This window comes from Suncus etruscus, chromosome 10 (genome assembly GCF_024139225.1).
Source record: "Suncus etruscus isolate mSunEtr1 chromosome 10, mSunEtr1.pri.cur, whole genome shotgun sequence".
NCBI lineage: Eukaryota > Metazoa > Chordata > Mammalia > Eulipotyphla > Soricidae > Suncus > Suncus etruscus.
In genome coordinates this window covers 10,533,990-10,558,170 of record NC_064857.1, presented here as the reverse complement: position 1 = coordinate 10,558,170, position 24,181 = coordinate 10,533,990, and the positions used below count along the sequence as shown (strand labels likewise).

The 24,181-nt window shown below is 33.3% G+C and overlaps 1 protein-coding gene and 1 non-coding gene across 2 annotated transcripts in view; both read right to left on the bottom strand.

The window, feature by feature from the left end:
- Positions 1-14,760: 14,760 nt before the first annotated feature.
- Positions 14,761-24,181, bottom strand: part of MMP16 (matrix metallopeptidase 16) — a 283,681-nt gene continuing 274,260 nt past the window's right edge. Inside the window, exon 10 of the mRNA XM_049782436.1 lies at positions 14,761-17,280. Within this exon, the coding sequence (XP_049638393.1) occupies positions 16,946-17,280 (335 nt within the window). The 3' untranslated portion in view covers positions 14,761-16,945. The remainder of the gene's footprint in view (positions 17,281-24,181) is intronic.
- LOC126021581 (U6 spliceosomal RNA) lies at positions 20,105-20,211 on the bottom strand. Its single transcript, XR_007500085.1, has one exon. It is a non-coding gene; the product is annotated as a U6 spliceosomal RNA (small nuclear RNA).

The window sequence follows — 24,181 nt, the reverse complement described above, 5'->3', positions numbered from 1 at the left end:
ACTACACTGAAAACTATCATAACAATGTGAATGAATGAGGGAAGTAGAAAGCCTGTCTCGAGTACAGGTGTAGGGTGGTGGGGAGGAGGGAGATCTGGGAAATTGGTGGTGGGAATGTTGCACCGGTGAAGGGGGGTGTTTTTTACATGACTGTAATCATACAACTATAATCATGTTTGTAATCACGGTGTTTAAATAAAGATAAAAAAAATTAATCCTTTTATAGCTTTAGTAGCACTTCAGAGATAGAGTTACATGCTAGTACCTGTTCCATTACTTGACCTACAAACCACATTGTGGGTCTTTATATATGCAAAACATCAGTAAAACCTATGGAAGAATTTGCAGGTGAAAAATTTTAATAGTACAATAGTATCTATCTAAAGTCTTGCTGCTTAAGAGTACAGGAAAAGTAAAAACTGAATATGTAAATGATCGTGCAAGGTTAATCCCATGACAGTATACTTCAGGGGTGGAGAAACCCTGCATCTCCTAGGCCAAGGGAATTCCCTCTACAATATCCCCAATAGTTATTGTGCCTATTCAGGGAGGAAAAGAAAAAAAATAAAGCACAAAATAATCATTTTTCCACATATAAATTTATTGATTTATCGTTTTTATTGACGTCTTTATTTTGGTATAGATATTGAAGTTGATGTCTCCAATTTTATTTTATTTTATTTTATTTTATCTTTCTCTTTCTTTTTGTACTCCAGCATGGTTTGATTTCAGAACCGAGACTATTGCATGGTGCTTGTCTTTATTGCTGTAGTGCTCACTGGATATTTAATTTGATATTTCTTTCTGTATTGATGTGGTGTTTCAATTACTGTTTTCATGTCCTTGCTCAAACTGAGGTTGAAAGCCTCTAGATTAGAAAAAAGGACTACACCATTTTCAGCTTATTTGATTTATTTTATTGTATTATTATTATTATTATTATTATTATTTATTTATTTATTTTTTGCTTTTGGGCCACACCCGGTGGTGCTCAGGGGTTACTCCTGGCTGTCTGCTCAGAAATAGCTCCTGGCAGGCACGGGGGACCATATGGGACACTGGGATTTTTACCAACCACCTTTGGTTTTTTTTTTTTATTATTTATTTTTTCTTATTTTTACTCCATTCTATTGCTTTTCTTTCCTTCAAACAAAACCACATAACTCGAATTATTGAGCTCCACCTCTCAAATAGAGGGGGAAACAAGGGAGGGCACCAGAACCAAACAGATATATGATCACTAATAGTAAGCTAGACAAAGAGGGGACCACCTACTCTAGCAGCCCGGGAGGTGATGGTAGGGGATATGGTTGCAGGAAGGGAACGTGGATGGCGGGGAGGAACAATTTGGTGATGGGTATTCCCCTGATTCAATGTTAATATGTACCTAAAATACTACTGTGAAAGATATGTAAGCCAATATGGTAACAATAAAAACAAAAAAAAAAACCTGAATATGGGGGTTATAAATATTTGAAAATAGAAAAATATTGAATATTCAATGATCAAAATTAATTTTAAATCATCTGTATATCAATTTGTAGGTTTTTTTTTTTTTTTGCAGCACTTGCCTGCAACATTTTTGGGGGGAGGGTGAAAGGTATTGGAAGTGAAAAACACTTAAAAAAAACAAATAATTATTTTAGAAACTCATTTTCCCTCTCCTTATGAACTATGTACTTTGTCCTTCTCTCTGTGGTTGGAATCTTCACCATTAGTCTCTTTTCAAAGATCAAACATTCCATTGCACCCTATTCTTTAAGCTCACAATTGGAATCAACTTACTTTTATTTTAGGATTTTCAAAATGCATTTTTTGGTGGGGGGGATTTGGGTCACACCCAGCAGCGCTAAGGGTTTACTCCTGGCTCTATGCTCAGAAATCACTCCTGCCAGGTTCAAGGGACCACATGGGATGCATGGATTCAAACCACCGTTGGTCCTGGGTCAGCCGATTGCAAGGCCCTACCCTGGGCTCCTGTGTCTCAAGATTTTATTGTGTTGGCTTTAACTTGGATATTTAGTTTTGCTCTTTTTTAACACCACCAGTGTACCTAAGACCTCCCTCTTGGCCCCACGCCCCATCCTTTCATATTTGTCTTCCACCACTTAATTTCTTTCTTTCTCCTTACTAAAATGTTCTAAACATTTCCTTTTTAAACCATTGATTTTCTTCATGCAGTTATTCTATATACCACATAGGTGATATTCTGTATTTATCCTTCTTCTTCTGGCTTACTTCATTTCATATAATACCTTCCAGTTCCATACATGTTGCAGCAAATTGCATGATAGCATCATTTTTTACAGCTCTGTAGTATTCCATTGTATATATATATATATGTACCACATCTTCATGATTCTCTCATCTGTTGTTGGACATCTAGGTTGATTCCAAGTCTTATCTATTGTGCAGAGTGCTACAATGAATAGTGATGTGAATACATCATTTTGAATTAGTGTTTTTCTGTTATGGGGATAGATACCCAAAAATAGGATTGCTGTTTCATATGGCAGACTGCTACCAATTTTACTGATAATTCACCATACTACTTTCCATAAGGGTTAAACCTGGCAAAATTTCCACAAGCAGTGGATGACAGCTGAGTGGAGAAAAATATTTGCACTCAAACACCCAATAAAGACTTGATATCTAGGATATGCAAAGTATGCCCACCGGCTAACCCCACAGAACCTAAAAATAAAACAAAACAAAAAATGTAAAATCAACAAACACTTCTGTGGAAGACTAATAGGCGCATGAAAAAATGCTCATCATCACTGATATATCATTAGGGAAGTCTAAATTAAGAAAACAATCAGAAATCCCAGTGAAGAGGTCACATATCAAAAATATTAGAAATTATTTCTGTGGGCAGGGATGTGGTTAATTCTATTTATTTATTTTAGACACAGTTGTTTAAAAAGTTGTTCATAATAGTTATATTTGACTTCCAATATTCCACTACATATATAAAATTCCCTTTAAATTGGTCATCAGTTTCCCAACCCTCTCTAAAGCCAGCCCATTGATAATAGGAATAATATACTTAATATTTTGTGTATTACTACAGGGAAATCATAATGAAAATTATGGGGTTTTTCCCTGATGCTTGCATGTCCACATGGTTTACAATTTTGGGGGTCTGTAGTGTTAAGGTGAGGAGTTCATATGGTAATACCAGTGATTCACAGGGACCCTCTGAAGAACTCCAGTGTAATTATGTGTGAGATCAATATGTCCTTGAGTTTTTCCTGCTAATTGGGCCTATTTTGAGAGTTAAATGAGTGTATGGCTTTGGTCCCATATGCAGACATGCCTGAAGGCTTTGGTTGGTGTGCGTGGTTCCTAGGGGCATACCCACCTTGCAGCTGGTCACTATTGAGCCCTTTGGAAGGGTTGGGGCAAATTTCCTTATGCCAAAGTCCCATCCAGTTGAAGCCCTGGGGCTTGACATACCTCCAAGCTAAAGGTCACACCATTTCTTGACTTATCTCTGCAGAGACTGTTAGCTGCCAAACACTCCAGGTATGCCAGGGTTTTGGGTTTTGTGTCTGATAACTCCAGGAATCCCTTTTAACAGTGCTTAGGCAATTATATGTGGTGCCAAAAATTGATTATGGGTTGACTGCATACAAAGCAATATGCTTAGCCTCTAGTCACTTTCTGGTCCCATGACTAAGTTTTTGAATATTTTAAATCTTGATAGTTTCTCTTTATTTGGTGTTGGTTTCAATAGAACGTCCTTCTCTTCATCGAGCTACTGTTGCTGGGGAATTTCCTCTGGTTTAAAGGTAATTATGATGAAAAAATGAATATAAAAATATTGACCTATTTTATTTTTTGTGATTTAATGAGAAATAAAGTGCTTTGGGAAAAAGTAAGGTCTTGGAAAGAATCAAGGTCAACTGCTTAAAATATTTTATCTTGGATTCAAATATATTTATTCATAAGACATCTGGAACACAAGCTAGAGAATGTGTTTCAAAGTGAAATAAAGCATCTGCTGCCAGATGTATAATAAAATTTATAATTTAACATATATAAAGTTAAAAAAAATAACTGTGAAATGTGTTTATTCAGGGAAGTGCCTTAGATTGGAAGCTGTAGAAAGAAGAAAGGTAAAGCATTAGTCCTTCAGCAGCTTGGATATTATCAAAGAATAATGGAAATAAATTGAATTGGCCTAAGAATGAATATATATAAGTAGTTATTAAAACTGGAAAGATTATAGAGAGAAGAAAGTAGGCAGTATTATTTCTAATGGAATAGACGTAAGTAAAATGAAATGCAAAGACAAATAAATATTTTAAGTTTTGGAGGTCTTAATTATTCAATATAATTATGATAGATGAAGAGAATGGTGAAACTCAAACCGAGAAAGACAACATGTGTCAAACTATAGAGGATGGATACAATTTCCTGGACATTTTCTTTAAAATGCATTTTAATTAAAATGTCATTACAAGTACTAAAATAGATACTGTAAAAAATGTTGGAAGGCAAGTTAAAGAATGGAATTTACAGTGAGTACATACACCTTTCAAAAAATGTTGGGAACAATATGACGTTAAATATAAATGTAAAATCAATTTGCCAAGACTGTATATTAGCTTGGAGAAAAGGGAAAGATTAATTTAGGCAAGAAAACTGAGGAAAGAAGAAGTCATAAACCCTAAAGAATGTCAAAGAAAACTGAAGTTTCTGATTATAATTAAGAAATGAAATTCAGAGACTTGAAAACTATGTTTGGACGGACTTGCAACTCTCTCCAAAGGAAAAAGAGGAAGGTCAAGAGAATAAATCATTTAATGAATGTAACCCAGATAATTTAGTACCTTAATATTTTAGGCATTGCAGAAGGAATCATGCTTATTTTGAGGAATTTTATACTAACATATTAAATACATCAAAGTTAAGAAATATCAAGATTAAGACCGGAGAGATAGCATGAAGGTAGATGTTTGCCTTGCATGCAGAAGGACAGTAGTTCGAATACTGGCATCCCATATGGTCCCCTGAGCCTTCCAGTAGTGATTTCTGAGCATAGATCCATGAGTAACCCCTGAGTGTTGCTGGATGTGACCCAAAAACCAAATGAAGAAGAAAAAAAAGCTATACATATAAAAAAAGCCCCAGGAAATATTGCAAATTAAGCACAGATTAAGGAAGAAAGAGGTTATGGGCATTAAGGTGACCTACATAAATTCATGAGAATGTTAAAACGTTGGAAATCATAGAAAAATAAGTATGGGGCCAGAGAGATAGCATGGAGGTAAGGCGTTTGCCTTGCATGCAGAAGGTCGGTGGTTCGAATCCTAGCATTCCATATGGTCCCCTGAGCCTGCCAGGAGCGATTTCTGAGCATAGATCCAGGAGTAAGCCCTGAGCACTGCCAGGTGTGACCCAAAAAAACAAAACAAAAAAAAGTGTATACATTTTCATGTATCAACCAACATTTTATCGTGCTACAACTATAAATGACAAAATGAATAGTATATATTAGAGCAGAACTTCCTGATATGAGCCCTGACTGCCCTGTGTCCATGGGGCCTTAGCGTCAAAACACTGACAAAACATTCAATCCTTTTTAGTAGAGAGGCCCAGGGGACTAGGCCAGGAGAGAGAGAAAGAGGGAGAGTGAGATGGGTTTGGGACCAGGGTAAGGTCAGATTGAGGACCAGGTAAAACATGCAAGTATACAATATATACATTGTCCAAAAGGATAGCTGAAGGTCTGTCAAAATCAGCAAGAAAAGCATAGTCAGAAATGGAAATATTTTAGTCTACTTGCTGCTTCAACTGTCTCTTCTAACTGCCAACACCACACCACTCCACCACACTTTTCACCAGAAGGTTGGGGGAATTATAGACTCAGCCAGCCAATCATAAATCGGGTCTTACTTAAGAGGTGGACCCCTTTTATGGCTGGCTGGTTCTGGGCTTGTAGGATTAAAGGGTTAATTCAAGAAATTGTGAAGAAAAGTGTTAATAGCAGGCTAACTATTAGTATAAAGTATTATTAAAATATAGTTAAGTCAAGTATAACAAAGGAACTAGATATATTTGGTAATTAATATAATTTACTAAGTGCATGTACATTATGTTTTAAAAAACGTCAAGTATTTTGTGGATCACAACAAAAAGTTATGATTAAAAATGAGAATATTTCATTGTTCTTCAAAGAATATAGTATGGGATAGAGTTGGGGAAAAAAAGATGAGAAGGAATGGTTGAGGGAATAGAGACACCAGTGACAAAACAGGATAACCAGAAAGTGAGTTTTATTTTAAACCTATGCTCCTCAAATAACTTGTATAATATATTCAGAATTTCATTAGTGATACTTCTGATTTTTCTTCATAAATCCATAGTGAACATTATTTTAATGTTCTCCTTGATTGTAGAAATAGCATGACATCATATAAAAACATTCTCATATGAAACAGATCTTTAAAAAAGGCTACATAAATAATAAAAATAAATACTCTACTGGGTTGGCTTATCATTTTAAGTTTTTTGACATTTTGTACTAAAAGAAGATTTATTCTTGGATTCAACCTGATACTTCTGGTTGAGTAATATAAAGATGTTTATATTTTAATGGCTTTAATTTTAATGGTATGTGTAATGAAGTCTTCCACAATAAAAATAAATTGAATTTTTTTTCTTGGCTAAATATGTAATTTTTAGATGCCAGCATGTTTTAAAAGTGCAATTCTTACCCAAGAGTTTTGATCTAAATTTCTAACTTATCAAGGACTTACCATAATTAAATATTTCAATTTAATGAAAGGCAGTGTTCTGACCACCTAGTCTAATATTTATTTATAATAATTTAAAATAAATATAAATATTATTATTTATATTTCATATAAATAAATCCCTATAAAACAATTTGCCACCCTGCTTCAGAGTTCATTCTGGAATGATGGTTAAATACCATGATATTCATTTTTTTTGATCAATGATATAACTTGCTTTCAGAACGAGAAAGCACAATTTTATTCCCAATTGGCATTTCTTATTCTTGCTAAAATTTATGTTTTTTTGGACGACTGACACATACTAGAATTCATTTTCAGGAAACTCTTGGATCATTACTCAGTTTTCTATGCACCTATTTTATATTCTATGAAAGATACTTCATGATTGGCTGTGTTCAAAGTCACACTAAAACAGAGATAGAAATGTTTATCTTTATTTTGTTATCTCTCTGAGTCATTTCTCCATTATGGTCACCATTTAGTACAATCCACCATTAAAATAAAGGGAGGGTGTGGTTCTTGACTAGCTTAATTGAAAATCTCTGATATTTGGGCCAGAGTACAGTGGGTAGGTCATTTACCCTGTATGTAGCCAACTCGGGTTTGAGCTCCTGCATCCCATATGGTCCTTGCGCCTACCAGGAGCAATTTCTGAGCAGAGCCAGGAGTAACCTCTGAGTAACACTGGGTGTAGCCCAGAAACCCCCAAAATTCTGATATAAACATAAAATTCTCTGATTAAATGTGCCTAGTCATGTTATTTAAAAATCATAAATTATACTCACCTATTCAGAAAATTCTTTATTCTTGGTCAAGTGTTGATGAAATCCTAACAATGGTCTCTGTTCATAGCTACTTGTGTAAAATACACATATATTTTTGATGTAATAATATTTCCTGCCCCTAATCTTGATGGTGGTTGCATGTATCTTCTGAGATATTGAGCAATTCTCCAGTTGTGGCCAGTTTAATATGTTTGTGAATTTAAATAACACATAAGCAATTTTGTCATTAATTACCTAAATTTTCTTTTTGTTTCATGTAGATTAGGAAAACATAAATATTAAAGGCTATTGCTATAGATCACAGTCTAAAACTTCATCTTACATAAATGCAAATGATTCATTGAGTAAAACCACAATATCTATGAACCACTTGTTCTGTTCTCTTATTTATTGACAGATTTTTTAAAATTACAACACAATGAATTGATGGTAAATACAGAAGAGCCAATAGTATAAAAAGCCATTTAACCTTTCACTAGGTTAAGACACTTACAGCAGACAAAAACTGCCCCACCCCAAAATACCCTCCTTAAATGGAAACAAAATAAATATAAATTAATAAATACATACAAATCACCGCACAGCCCTTAACTCTTTGATTGCCATGGCAAGAACCATGCTGATGATTCCAGCTTGTGACATTTGTATGGTTAAAGTTTGTCTTAGCAGTCAAAGGGTTATAGCATTGTAAACATAAGTACTTGGTGAAAAGTTCAGTCATGTTAATGATATAGTAATGAAAGACATGACCCCTTGACCTTTAATGATGCAACATTTTAAGAAGTTAAAGAGAGAGAAGCTGGGTGAGCTCTTACACAGACTAATCATTTTACTTAACAATGTGTTATGAGGCTTTGATTTACTAATAAAAAACAGGTGAATAATAAACACTGTTGTATGTATCAATCAAGAAAATCAATGAAAAAATTAATTTAAGCACCACAAAATTTGCCTGATTATATCTGACAGTCATAATACACTTTAGCACCATTTATTTCGCCTTATATTTGCACACAAACATTGTGTTTGTCAGTAGAAGCTATCTGAAAAGATATATATATGTAACATATATATACGTATGTTGAATTAATGGTATATGGTATAAATGTATATAGAATCCTGTGTGGGCTAAAAAGCAATAATTGTCAAACTTTAATAGTCGTACTACAAATAAATGTATTATTTCTTTTCTTTCACACAGAAGACTATATATTCTAAGAAAAATGAAATCGTGTAGAGTGCAGTGTGAACATCCATAAGCTTCTTTTTACCTGCATAACTGAAAAATATTATGGGGGGATTAAAATTGTTAGACAACCGAAAGAAATAAAAGTCCATAATATATGATTTGCTAGTGTTTTTCTCTGATTGTACTGAAATAAAGTCTTCCATGGAGTTCATGCATTAAGTTCTTTAAATATTCTTCTATAACAATATGGAAAGAAAAATGATTTCAATAATCTAGAAATTTATATTGTTTGCAGAAGACAATTTTCTCTCGCAATGCTTGCTTCTTATTCTGAATGTTAAGTAAATTTTAAAAATAGATGTAGAATTTACTTGATAAGCTTTCCCTCTCTGATCTATCCAGTGACTATATATAAACATATACACATATATATGCAATATATACTATATAGTTCCAAATCTATATTACCAGATAGCTCATATTTATGGCATAAATTTCATTCATTATTATCCTGATCCACTATTGGAATCAAATTAATGTTAATAAAGGTATGCAAGTTTTTAAAGCATCTCAAAGTTAAATTATTACACCAATAGAGCAGGCAATTTTTCTGAAAGTCAATAATTGATACCTTAAAAAAACATTAAGACTATGGACTAACTAGAATTTTGTTAAAAAATTAAGTCTATTAAAAGTTATCTTAGCGCAAAATTGAACTAGTAAAATCCATTTGTTTCCATCTTTTAATATAAAAACAAGATCTATTTTCTAAAATTATATAGCTAAAAAAGAATCTTCCAAGACTTTCAAACCTGAAGCAAAATTTTATGGATGAGACTCTAAAACCCCTGAAAATAGGGGTCCACAATAGAAATGCTGATGCAAACAGATGCAGCAAAATATTGCCACTATAGTATCCATTATCCTTTTATTTTTCTCATGTTTTTTTTTTTTTTAATATATACGTACTTTACACACAAAGGAGACTTGACTAAAGAGTTTGGCTCTAAGTATTTGTGTGCTCATTATGTTTCTTAAACTGAACACTGCATTATGGTATTTGCTTTCTCATCTAATTATTAAAGATACATCCTTTGAAAGCAAAGGCCTAAGCTGGCTTATCAACAAACAACAGCTTTCATTTTCAGCATTTCAATTTTCACAGGAGGAACAGCCTTTAAGAAGTCAAAATCGATTTCAAGAGATTGGGAGGTATGTAAAGCTTATAAGGACTAAGCAAGTTTTGCTTGAAATCTGTGACGGAAAATTTTGAGGAACAAAGATAAACTTTCTGGGCACTACGTCTATTGCACAATGCTGCTCTTTTTTTTTTTCCTTTCTGTCCTTTACTTTTTTTTCCCATAGGAAGAGAAAATCAAATATGAAAAAAAAAGGGGGTCAGGTATGACAAGACATAAATTGAAACGAATGCAAATATAGGCACAGATTGCAAAATACAATCCCAAACACTCTATCTCTCTCAGCCATCTGCATTTTGGGGTGGCAAACAGAGAGCAATCAAATAATTTTAGAATTAGAGAAACGAAACTCAGGCACACAACCAATCTTTTATGGAAAACATTTGTTTGGAAATAAAAACGTAGATAATTATGGGCTTTTGCATTAGTAAATATATAAAGGGATAGTGGTTTCCATGTCAGATTCAAAGGAAATGAAAAAAAAAAAAAAAGACAAAAACCTACCTTTTAACCCAGGCAATTATATGTTCTAAAGAGTTGGGAGAAGCCTGCTAATGTTGTTTCAGTTGTGTTATTTCATGGGTAGCGAAAGTTAGTATTTAATAATTTAAGAAAAACATGTCCTACTTTCACAAATTGGTTGCTGTTATATAGAGAGGGAATAGTGGAAACTGGCATTGTATTAGAACAAACCAACATGCATTTGAGTTGAATTTTCAATGACAGCTCACACCAGGCTTTATTCATCCATGTCTTGGCAAGACTGGCCAACACAGAAACATACATTCAGATAATGGTGGCATGGACAAACAGCACCATATTTTATCCTAGGGAAAAGAATCCATCCACATAGTCACATCTCACCAAAGCATTTTGTTTGAGGTGTGTATAAAAGCTTTTATATTATACCATGAATCCAATCTAGTTACAGATGAAGTGCTAAGAAATGTCTGTATCACGAGTGATTTAAGTTTCACAGAGAGAAAAAAAGTAGATAAAATAAGGATTATCTTTGTTAAGTAAAAATGTAATCCTTCTGTTCATTTGAATCATTTTTTCCTGCATTATTTTTTGAGAGACAAAGAGCATCTTGACATTGTGCTCTTTAACTAAATGATCTAACATCACACAATGATCATATTTTCATGTTTATCTTAATTTTATTCTCCCTTCTTAAGGGCATATATACCCAGCTCTATAGCAGAGCACATGGCAAAGTTAGAAGCACAACATTCTCATTTTTGATATATCAGCCCTCTACCTCCATTGTGCCCTTGAACTTAATGGCACATCATGAGCAACTTTGAATATTATACCCAGCTCAATGTTAATTACAAGAGAAATTCTAAGAACACTGCTATTTACATTGAAACGGCACAGAACCTTCAGAAATCTTCATATATAAACATCTCTTCTATTAAGTTTTATGCCTATTGTGCATTGATCATGAATTACTGCAATTTCTTCATGTTCCTTAAAGGATTTTTATGGATGCATCCCATGAAATGCTATGTTGCAACATTCATAATCTTATATCCTTGGTTAACAATAAAATTAGCATTGTTCTAAAATTATATAGGTGATTTCTATTCATAATTTTACATGAGTTTAAAAATTAAATGCTAATACTTAAGAAATCACAACATAACATCTGGTCTTTAATTAAATTTCTGGGACTATGTCAGTGTTCATTTGTAGGCTTATTTAATACTGGTTGAGATTTTGAAGATATGTCTAAAACAAAATATTTTGGAATTTGATGTTCTTAATATGATCTAAATATATTAAAAATCATTCCAAATTATACTAGTGAAAGAAAGGAAAAGGATTTGAGCAGCATAAAGCCCCAAATGATTATGATTAAAGGGACTAAATTCTAGGCAATATCTCTGCACTGTGCCAAATGTTTTGTATTTTATGATTATTTAGTTAAATTGCTTTCTTAATGAAATAGCTTTTCTCAGAAGTTGATATATAATTTTCCAATTGGGGTTACTGAACACCCAACACATTTAGTTTAAGAAAATATATGAGTAGCAGGTGTGCTTATGCGTGAAAATATCTAATGACCACTCGCTAGTTATGTATCACGTACTTATTACTAGTATGAAAGCATGATATTTCATTTGTTTCTCTACTATGTATATACTTGCAAAGAAAATTTTGAGTTACAGTTAGGATTTCTATTTTTACATATATTATAAGGACTAATTATTCTTCAATTTTATATCTAGTAAACATAACATGTAGTTTTCAGTTAATGGTATGAGATATAAACTTGGTTGGTGCTTTATTAATTATAGTGTTTAATATTTAAAAATAACACATTTTGATGACACTAGGCAACTTGGAACCTACAATAAGATGAATATATTCAGATGATTATTTCCAGTGGTCAAACTTAATTAGTATCATGAAGGTTATGAATTGCAAAGGGATGATCATTTTTTCCAATAGCAATACATTGAAAACTTGTCTAATAGCATCACTGAGATGTGCGTAGTTTTTTGTAATCATCTGAATGTAATATTTTTTGATTTAGACATCGTATTCTGTGTAACATCTGTGATACTTTGCAATGTGCTCTTGAGAACATGAAAAAATAAAGTGAGCTCTTTCATTTGCTGAAAAAGGTTTCATCACCATCCAAATACTTGCTGCAGACTAATTTTACAATCTTAAAGACTCAATACAATCAATAAATCAACACACTTATTAGTTTCTAGAAAGAATTCCAAAACTTCTTAGGGATTGTTTTCATGACTCTTGTGTGAATCTAGTCTATATAATAAAACATTAATTCCACTGAAGATAGCAAATTGAGCTTAATCGGTATAAATGTACTAATATAGTCTCAGAAAATGTGGATATGTAGATTTATCATGACATTATGATAGTACTCTCATCAGTATCTAACCATTATCCATATATTGGAATCATCAGTGAAGTTAGGCTTTGTCAATAGAAAGGGAATAACATCTAAAAGTAGATATATATATATATATATATGAAAGAATTTGTGCCAAAAGAAAATTATAAGCAATACGACTAGCAAAAGTAAGATTTGCTTATTTTAGTCTGTCTCTATTCTTCATTACTTAGTAATTTTTTGTAAAGTATTACTCAGTAATTGGTTTCACTAATTCAGAAAAGCTTTGCACTCTGATTTATAAGAATTGTCTTTGCTAATATCATGTGCAATTTTTCTCATTAATCTATGCTAATTTTCATTGTAAACAATGTATTAACCTCTTCTGATTGCCAGGTCAGTAGACATTTTGTTTTGAAAAAGGGTAATGGGTAAATTCTAAGTGAATATAGATTTAATGCTTTACAGAATGTGTGTACTCAATGCCTGTTTTAATATTTCATTCAATTCAGTTAATAGTATAGAACAATAATATTTGAATAAATTATAAATTATATATACATTTGACTCATGTAATGAACATTACCTTGGTTACATTTGTGTTTCAAGTAGCAGGAAACAATAAAACAGAAGGAGGATTATTTTATAGTGGTATGTTTCATTTTAACTCAGAAAATAATGTCTGAAATTTCCATGGTATTAGTCATCTTTTAATGAAAAATTTTCTCTTGCAAATCCTTATTGATATTTAATTGATATCTTACTTTGTACCAGTCTGAATTATTAATAATATGTCTTATACCAATAGTAACTCTCCTTAAACTATTAAGATTTAGATTTGTTTTTCAAACTCCTACTAGGTGAGTCAGCAATCATACTCAAAGTGCAAAGCATAAAATAAAGAGAATTACAATGTTTGTGAAGAGGCCAACATTTCATGTCTTCTATCATTATAGTTTCTCATAGACTGAAAAATTAAAATATTTCCATAAAGAAATCATGTGCCTTTTCTTATGTCTATTACATCTCATCTTTAAGTAACAATGACCCAAGATATAATCCATGATCTTTCTTAAACCCCTGCATCATGTTAGTCTTTTCTTTCTAATGCTATGATTATTTTCTAGCCCTTATATATGTAGTGTTATAATGAGTCAGGGTATTGTGGCAAATGAGTTAAGAGGCAAAAGAGTGCTTCCTCAGTTTCTCAATTTACAGAAAAAAATTCCGAATTTTCAATGCAGGTTGATAGGACTCCTCAATTATTTACACATGTCCCCAAATAGCAAAGTGCCTTATCTGTATGCTTCACAAAATATAATTTCCAGTCATTTCCCCCTTACTAGCAAGGTCCTAAATAGATCAGATCCTTCCACAAGAAAATGCTATGTAAACAAGCTTATGTATACAGTCTTCCATGCACAGTAGACATGACTCTATATAATATTAGTATCATGTAAATGGAAGCACTGGAGTAAAGCAACAGGACTGATCCTGAACCTTGCTCTTTGCTTATATTCATAATTTCCAACATCTTGTCCAAGTACAGTCTGCAATGTATAATGTTTTGCCATAAAGTCATCCCTTTTAAAAGTGTTACTTATCCCCCTTAGCTGAACATTATGTAAGTACAGGTTGTGAAAAGTAACATTCTGCAAGGCTTTTCAGCATGCCCCCCAAATGGTTTCCAAAGTATTTTCCCAAAAACAATTCATAAACATGTAGATCAAACAAAAGGCATTCGGATTCTCATGCTATGTTGAGTATAAATATAAATTCAAGGCAGCCTAACTATCCATTTCCAAATAAGAATGTAGATCTACACTCATTAAAAATCATCTGGAAATGTGTATTATTAGCAAATGAGTAAGAAATTTTCAATAGTATAAAATTCCTGCTTTATATAAAAGCCACACTGGCCATTCAAGTATTTTGAAATGTTTTTTTCTCCTATAGTTTTCTATTTGTAATAAAATGATGCAGATAGACTTGAAAATGATACTAAAAAGTAAAATGAAATGAAAAGTGACTTCTACCTAACGGGCATTTTTAGAGTGTGCATGTAAAAAGCAAAGTGTTCACCTCTCGATTCCCCAGTGACACTCTTTTTCCACTCTAAAGAAACAACTCATGCTTACGAGGGTTTTGAAAGAACAATTAGCAATCCAATGGAGAAACACCAGATTTCTTTCAGTTTGTGCCAGTTTGCAAGTTAAAGGTCAAAGGGCAACCACATAGAAGAGTACTCTTCAAGAAAAAATTTTCACATAAGACAATGTTTAAGTTGTTAATGACAGTCAACAGATCAATAACCAAGTTCAAGGCAAGCTGTTCAATTGTTTCAAAAGCTAATCCCCTCCAAAGCTGTCCTCCCCACAAAGCCAATGGTTGACTCCTGGGATGCCTTCCTTATGAATATCTCTAATAAGTTCACAGCCGAGTGGCTGTAAAGCCTTTCACTGCAAGAAGCAGTTCCTGGAAATCAATAAAGAGGTCTGTCAGTTGCTGACTTTTCTCTAGGAAAAAAATCATTGATAACAAACCTGCTCTGCAGGTCACGTGAAAAAAAATCACAATACTGCTAAGATGATAAATCACACTCAAGGAAGAAATGCTTTGGTGGTCTCTTGGCTCTGTCAGTGATCAAAAGGATGGCTAAATGCCAGAAGCCATATTAACCCTTTGAGAACTATGGTCAACATGCAATAGTCACCACACTGAAAGATACATGCAATCTCAGAGTCATTCTTATAAAATGGCAACACTAACTGCATGTACCAAGAAAAATGGACATTCATGCAGTGGACTTTAAAACTGAAAATTAAAATGCAGAAGGAAAAAAAATAGACAGGCTATGATCATCCGTTGTTCGAATAAAATTTCACTCTTACAAGAGACTTAATAAAATACTTCTTTTATTTGCCAGAAAAGTTTTTTTGGCAAGTAACATCATTTCTTTTTTTTTTTTTTATTAAAAAATCATTTATGTAGTACCATAAACTGCTTAAAAATTACATGGGGTTATATCTGTTTTAAAAATCTGAACTTCTCAAACCCTAATTTTACCATCAACCAGTTTTATCCTTTACCAGACAGCCATCCTAAGACTCTGAAAGCTCATCTGATAGTTCTCAAAGGGTTACACCAATGTATTACCAGTATCACATATTCTTGGAAAATAACTGCCACTTAAACCACATTTTCGACATACTCCTTCTTGCTCCGCTTACAATGAATATTCCTGACAGACCCATGGCAGGCCTGGGGCAATGGCCTAATACAACTTGGGCAGATTATCACAATGATGTGGTGGGAAGGTGGCAGGAAGGGGTTGAGAAACACTTCAAAACAATGTAAAGGTCCTGGTTGAAGAGAACTATGACTATAAATGCGATGCGACGTTGAGGACATAGCTGAGAACAGCTGTAGAAAATGAAAAATGGATGTATTATTAAGGCTGTTACTATATTGCAGATATTTTGGCCCCTTGATTGTTGGAAAAATGGCTGTACCAACAGTCTGAAGTCCTGCATATGTATTCTGTATCTCCCACCTGACAAAACTGAAGTGCAGGAAACTCTCCGTAGCAGTCAGAGAGCTATCTTCTTTGGAGACAAAGCTGTTTTAGGTCTTCACACTTTTCTGAAAGTTAAATCGTAGGCTTGTTATTGGTGAACCTTTTCCTTTATTTTTTTTCTTGGCTTTAAAGCAAAAAAAAAAAAAAAAAGTGGGGTTTCCATTTTGTGTTTTTCTTCCCCCAAATGGGCTGAGAACCAGAAATAAAAAAAAATCATAGAAAGCTTTAAGAAGAATCTTTTCTTCATTTTTTTTTCCTCTTCTTAAATTAATCCTGGAAAGTTACTGGGCATTGAACGTGCAGAGGAAAGGCCTAGAACTGAATGACAAAGAAAGACAAAGGACTGAAGGACAGCAGATACTGTGCATCATGGAAGCTTCTCCACGAGTGACTCTCCACTCATGTGCAGGACCATCAACTCTCTGGGATTGAAAGGTCAGCCCTGATCCAGGCTGCCACCAGCCTGCTCCTAGCTAGGAAACAGCATAACAGCTCTTGTCTTGAATCTCAAGTTACCACAAACTCCTGGAAAAGAAAGGAACTAAAAAAGGACCCTACATCACACCCACTCTTGCATAGAGCGTTTACAGTACAGTATGTGTCGGGGTGTTCCTTTCCTCTTGAACTGGAACACAGTGTAAACCAATACAAGGAGGCATAAGGCCAAGATGCAGGGAATGACAATAGCTATGGCTTTCACAGTGCTGGCTGTGTTGTCCAGTTTGATCACAATGTCTACATCATCTGGAGGTCTGTGCCCTTCTTTATCTCTGTCTGTTGGTCCGTCACAGCCCATAAAGTCCTTGAGGATGGATCTGGGATATCCGGGTTCTACCTTGAGTATCTGGTTGTTGAATTTCCAATATTCTTTTCCTTTGTAGAAATATGTAAAACCTGGGGAGGAAACACACAGACAGGCGGGAGAACCACTTGTTGATAAAACTGAAAGACTTCTATGTATCAAAATGGTCCTTAAATTCAAGATACCCAGTCTACAATAAAATATGCACAGAGGGGAACTGTTACCCCAACAGTTCAGGGGACAAAGAGGAGAGGTATGGGATGCATACTGGGAACAGGGGCAGAGGGAGGACAACACTGGTGGTGGGAATGGCCCTGATTCACTGTCACTATGTATCTTAAACATAACTCTGAAAAACTTGTAATCCATTATTGGTCATAATAAAAATTATTAAAAATGTTCATTAAATTAGTATATTAAAACATCCATTTTCATTGAAAGAAAAACTCTATCATTAGTTCATCTATCTGCTGAAATGAATGTGGTGGCAGTATTCCAGAAAGCATTATCCTCTAAGGACTATAGAACATTGAATGCAGAGAAAGATCTGCGATGACTGTTTACAAATCTAGCTGTTTACACACAGTTTGTACTAGAAAATATAGGTGTATCCTTTCACTTAATTAAGGGGTTCTGGTAGAGAATCACATTAGTATGATGAGATTGATATGTACTGAAAGACAGTTCTATTTGGTATTGGACTGTTATGGAGTTGCAATATGCTATAAGGAGGTATCTTTCTGGAATACCTTAAAGAAAATTTCTCATTCTCTGACTATCAGAAATATTTGCGCTTTTGTTAAATGACAGCTATGCTTTTGTATGTGGGTAAGAAATCACACACATTCACACACACACACACACACACTGTTTTTTCTTAAAGAAACTGGTGGTGTTACCTAAAGGGTAGATAATAGAGTAAGAAAAATAAATATTTATATTATTTATGCATAAACCTCATTTCTGGATCTAAGTCATGGCAATCTCTTGTCTTCTTTCCTTACTTTTCCCTTTTTAATTTTATGCTTATGTTATAGAGCTACATTATAATAGAATTTGAAGTCATCATTCATCATATTAGGGTAAAATATATAAAACATAGACAAATAGACAATTTTAGATATAATATTTCCAGCTACCATATTTCACTGGTAGAATGTAGTATGTGGAAGGCTTGAATAACTAGAACTTTTTATTACATACCCAACCAATATAGACTCAAATTATAAATTTGATGATAAATACTGAAATATGTGCCAAAGGATTATTCTATAAACTTTCGTTGTTTTTATTGCCCATAAAACCCATATTTTCTTTTAAGAGACTTTTTTTAAAAAAATATGCCTACTTTAAATAGTTAGTCAAAAAATTTTTTTTTGAAAAAAAAAAAACAAAACAATGTGCAAATCCTTTAGATATCTTTCAATCTGTATTATCACAGGATCAGATGATATTAACTATCTATATTTTTTCAGGCACAGAAAAAGAAACAGAGATAAAGCAATTTTCTCAGTCCTCATGAAATAAATATTTAAAACTTTTTTCTAGGTCTAGGGCATTGATTTTTTCCAATATTGAATCCTTTAGAGAACTTCTGAATTTTAACAAACATTCCATAAGTACACACCACAGACTGTGATGTCTATAACTCCTGATATAAACAAAAAACCTGAAGCATCTGTAAACTCTGAAAAAAAAATCAGGTAGAAAAGATCTTTACTTTGTTTGGGTCACTTCATTTTGTAAAACATTCTGCTGCATGCCATAAAAAATCTGCTGTTGCTTTTAGTTTGGAAGGACAGTTTTGCAATCAAAGCAACTTGCCAAGTGAAAACAGGTGTATGTATATTCAAATGTTTCTACAGGGAACTGGTATTTGATCATACTAATGAAATCCAATGTAATTACTCAATAAGCTTGGATAAAGAAATGCTGAGGGCTGCCAAATAACAGTATATTAGATGATCACTGTTGAATTATGACACTGATCTAGAATTAATCAGACCTTCAAAAAGAGGTGAATGTCCTTCTTATGTTTATAAACTAGAACCAACAACAAGAAGTGTCCTCATCTTTGATAATTAGTCAAGCCTATGAACCAATTTAGTATTCTAAAATAATCTGAAGTTCCATTTTTTATGTGTCAGAACTGTTGAACACATTTCATAGTAATACACTTCATTTAAAGAAACAGACTTGTTTACTTGAACATACTTGTTAGAAATCAGAAGTCCAGTTAGCAGGAATTTGATTAGATAAATAGTGAATGTAAGTGGTGTAAGTCTTGGAAATATAAATCTGTGAATCCTTCATATTTATATAATTCAAGAATTAGCCTTTTTTTAAAACACGAATTTTAATTGGAGAAGCATTTATACAACTGCATCTTTCCTTTGTTAGAGCAGCTTTGATATAACAATATTGTGGGAGAATAAGTTCATTAAGAGAAGAAACTTCAGATAAATTCTTATCAAAATTATCATTTTGACAACCAGAGAGATAAATCAGTGAAGCTGTTTGGTGATTGTTTTCTTTTGGTATTGTGATGGATATTACTAGAGATTTTGCAGGCCAGAGCTGCTCTGTTTTAATTTTCCAACTCTACATGTTGATATGAGTGTAATTTAATCAGTGTTTAGTAAATGTGAGTCAGTGAACTGAACCTTGTGGAAATATATGTTTGATTCATACTTGCAGATTTTAAAAAAAATTGAGAGTAGGTTTAGAGAATTAATAAAAAATTAATAAAAACACCCAACAGATTCAACTCTTACAATGGACTGTAATTGGCACTGTAATAAGCAACAAAAAATGTAGCTGTGGGACTTGGGGGACATTGGTGGTGGGAATGTTGCACTGGTGAAGGGAGGTGTTTGTGTTTTTTTTATAATTTTTATTTAATTTTTATTATTTTTTAAAAATATGGAATGCTTCATGAATTTGAATGTCATCCTTGTGCACAGGCCATGCTAATCTTCTATGTATCATTTCAATTTTAGTATATGTGCTGCTGAAGCGAGCACGAGGTATTCCTTTTATGACTGAAACCCAACTACACTCATGTTTGTAGTCATGGTGTTTCAATGAAGATACTAAAAATAATAATCTAAAATTAACCTTAAAATTTTATTTTCTAAGGGGAGAAAAAGAAAAACTAAGGTATGATAACTAATACCTCAAGTTGTTGGACTAGAAAGGTAGTATAGGAGTTAGGTCATATACCTTGCATGTGGATGGTTTGGCTAATCTTGGGCACCAGAGTAGAGGCCAGAGCAGCATGACATTCTCAGGTTTGCCCTATTGCCTCAGGATCACTGGCAATGGTTCCCAGACATCCCGAGAAGGATTTGAAACCCCGGCCCAGTAAAAGTCACAAAAATATCAAGTACTACATAAAGAAAATGATGAATAAATATGTGCAATGAAGAAATAACCCCACTATATTCTGCATTTGCTAGATTCCATTAGGATTTCTGTAATTTGCAGATGTTAAAAGTAAAACAAAAAAGAAAATAAGATACAGTTAATTTAAGATTACAGGAAAACTAAAAGGATGGTGGCTCTGGAGAGCAACAATCAGAGAAAAGTCTGACGTTTCATAAACAAAATAAAAAAATTAGATAGATAGGCTTTATAGATTGTAAATTATTTTAGTGAACAAGCTAGTAAAAGATATTATCTTTGCCTCTTTGGAAATAGTATGTTAGTTCATGCTGTTTATTTTCCATTTCTTATTAGATTAATTTTCTCGACAGCCAGGGAGCTTAAAAACTGAGATTGCAACTATACTTAAAAATAAATAAAAAGGAGTGAAATGTTGCACCATAACTAGGAATTTCTATATTTCTAGAGGAGGACTGCCAAAAGGCCCACTAAGATGTCATCACCTCAGTGCAGATTGCTTTTTTGAAAACTCCCAAGGAATATTTCACCAGAAGACCCACTGGGAAGCTTTGCCCCAGTGTGGATGGCTGGACAAATTCCTGAGAAATATTTGAGATTCATGTTATGGTATTGACATTACCTTTCCTTCACAACTAACATCTACTTGGCCTATAGATGATTCTCCCTGTGTGTATTACAGGTAAATATTGTATTGATTACATTTCTCTTTACCTGGAAAATCCCACCACCAAATTAAAGACCTTTAAAAACAATTTTATTCTCTCTGTCTTTAAAATCTTCTTTCAGTTCCTGTTCTTTTGGGACATCTCTAAAAGGGACTTAAGTACTTGTTTGACTAACTTTTACCTCAGAATTTACATCAAATAGGTTTGGCTAGGATGTAGCATTGGGCTGTTAAAACTTTTACCAGGTATAAAATCTGAATTTCTTTACCTATAGCCTGTCTCATTCACTTGCTCCTTACACACACAAAAAAGTATTCCACAGAAATATGAAACCTGACAGGGAAACCTAGCTCCTTGCTAACACCCCAAAATTTACATCTGAAGCTAGCCAGGGAGGATCTGCTTCGAGATGTTAAAATCAACATTCTCCCTTCTAATTCAGGACTCTAATATAGTTCCTTTTACCAGAGCTGCATATCCCCCTAGATAAATTGTTATGTATATCAAACAAGGCCACTGCTAATGTTTCTGTGTATTAGAAATGTATTTATGCTTTGTCAATCTGAACATTCTTCTCATACCTGTGACTGGCAATTTACCTAATATATACTTGTCCCCCACATTTAAAAAAATTTAGAACGTTGATCTCCCACATATATTTGTGTTGTTTCTCATTTTCTTCATATTTCTACATTTTTGTCATCCACTCTCCTTAAGGGAACTTAAATAAGTTCTTTAATGCATGCAACTGCACCCAAAAACTAGCCCGCAGCAAAGGTATATACTAGAGTCATTCTCTTTGTATTTGTCATTGATACACTATCATGCCTTTAATATATTTACCAGCAGTGTAGAGCAGAGATAAGACTTCTGTAAAATTTTCTAGCGATGGTTCTATCTAGACTATAAGAATCTTTTTTTTTTTTTTTTTTTAATTTTGGGTCACACACTGTGACGCTCAGGGGTTACTCCTGGCTATGTGCTCAGAAATCACTCCTGGCTTGGGGACCATATGGGACACCAGAGATTGAACCGCAGTCCTTCCTGGGTCAGTTGCATGCAAGGCAAACGCCCTACTGCGGCGCCATCACTCCACCCCCAAGACTATCTTTTAATAGAAGCTCAAGAAACTCATACCCTATAACCTGCTTCATTTCTTTTTTGATAAAAGCTAAATTCTCAGCATGACCTCTGTTTTATACTTTCCATATAATCACTTCCACATAATTTTTTTTTCCTGTCATTTACTCTGTCTCTTCATAGCTTGAGTTTTTTGGGGGTTAGGAGGAGCAGGTGTTGGGCACATCCAGAAGTGTCAAGGCTTACTCTTGACTCTTTGATCAAGGATTAATCCTGGCAGAGCTCAAGGAACATTTTCAGTGTGTGAACCAGGCTGACTGCATCCAAGGCATGAATCTTACACTAAGCTATCTCTACCCAGTTTCTTGATTTTTTATTCCTATTATATGTGATTTTATTGCTTCCAATGTGACCATTTTTCTATTTTCTTTGTTTTCTTGTTGATCTATTTTTAACACTAGATAGATATTTTATTTGGTTTTACTCATTTTATTTTGGACCACAGCGCTTAATTATGTTTTATCACTCATGGTGGGCTTGGGAGATGTTATTTGGTGATGGGGATTTAACCTAGATTGGCTGTTTGCAAGTCAAGCACTTTATTGTACTATGGCTCATTCTCCAAGACATATTTCATCAGGATCTCTCTTCTGATATTGTGTTCTATTATTATTTACTATTATTTCCAGCCATGGTCCTTTAAACCTATCTTACAATAGAATTAAAATTCTTATAAGATTTGTTATTGCATAAATTAAATTATAATACAAGTATAATTTATGGAAATATCTGATTTTTAGAAAGTGCTTTGAATCTTAGCACTTTATAATTCAAGCTTTCTTTGGCTATTATTTTGGCTATTAGTATTTTACTTATATTATATTCATTTTAACTGACACCATAAAAAATATTGTGTGCTATGATTCTGGGTTTCTAGTTCTTTCAAGTTTATACTCATTGTAAACTTTTCAACTCTGTAACATGTCATAGATTTTAGTGGTGATATTATTCATTTTTTTCCCCTTTATCACTGAATCATTTTTCCTTCCCCTGAATACATTTAATTTTATTATTGCAAGTGATGTTTCTTTTTTTCTTACTATGTATATATCAAGTAGACTTTTCATGTTATTGAAAACTCAGTAACATTATTATGTTTTGATTCCTAAAGTCATTTGATGAGACATGATTTCATCTGTTTCAAAATAAATAACTTTGTTCTGAAATATTGAGGACAAATACAACTTTGAATTCTATTGTGACTTAATCTCATTTAAAATCTCCTAAATTCAGATTTTAGACTTTGTATATACTAATAGGGAAGTATTAGCTATCTGCATTCTTTTTCAAATTTCAACAGCATGAAAGCAAGTGGAAAGAGAGAAGTGGGAAGAGAACAAAAAACCCGAGTAACTCAGACATTTTTCCTATTACTGAGAAATCACGTAGTCACTCCACACTGACTCTACCGAGACCTTTCCTACTTGCTGATATCTTAACCAAAGAGCACACAGAAAGTACCATAATTCTCAATGCAGTATTATTTGATGTCCTTGTACTTCAGTTCACACTTAAGATTAATCTTCCAATGTGACCAAATCCTGTTCCATGAAGATTTGTTATTAACTTTACATAAATTTTAGCTGAAAGATTATATTGTTATTTTAAAGGTGTCAACATTCTTCACTTTAAGTTAGAGTTTTTTCCTATATACTAAATTGTGTTAAAAATGTAAATTTTTAAAATTAAAATGTAAATTAAATATCTAATGTAAACCTAGGTAGAAAAGGCTATAACATTGAAATGTTATAATAAATATGCTCTTTTCTAATGATTTAGTTTA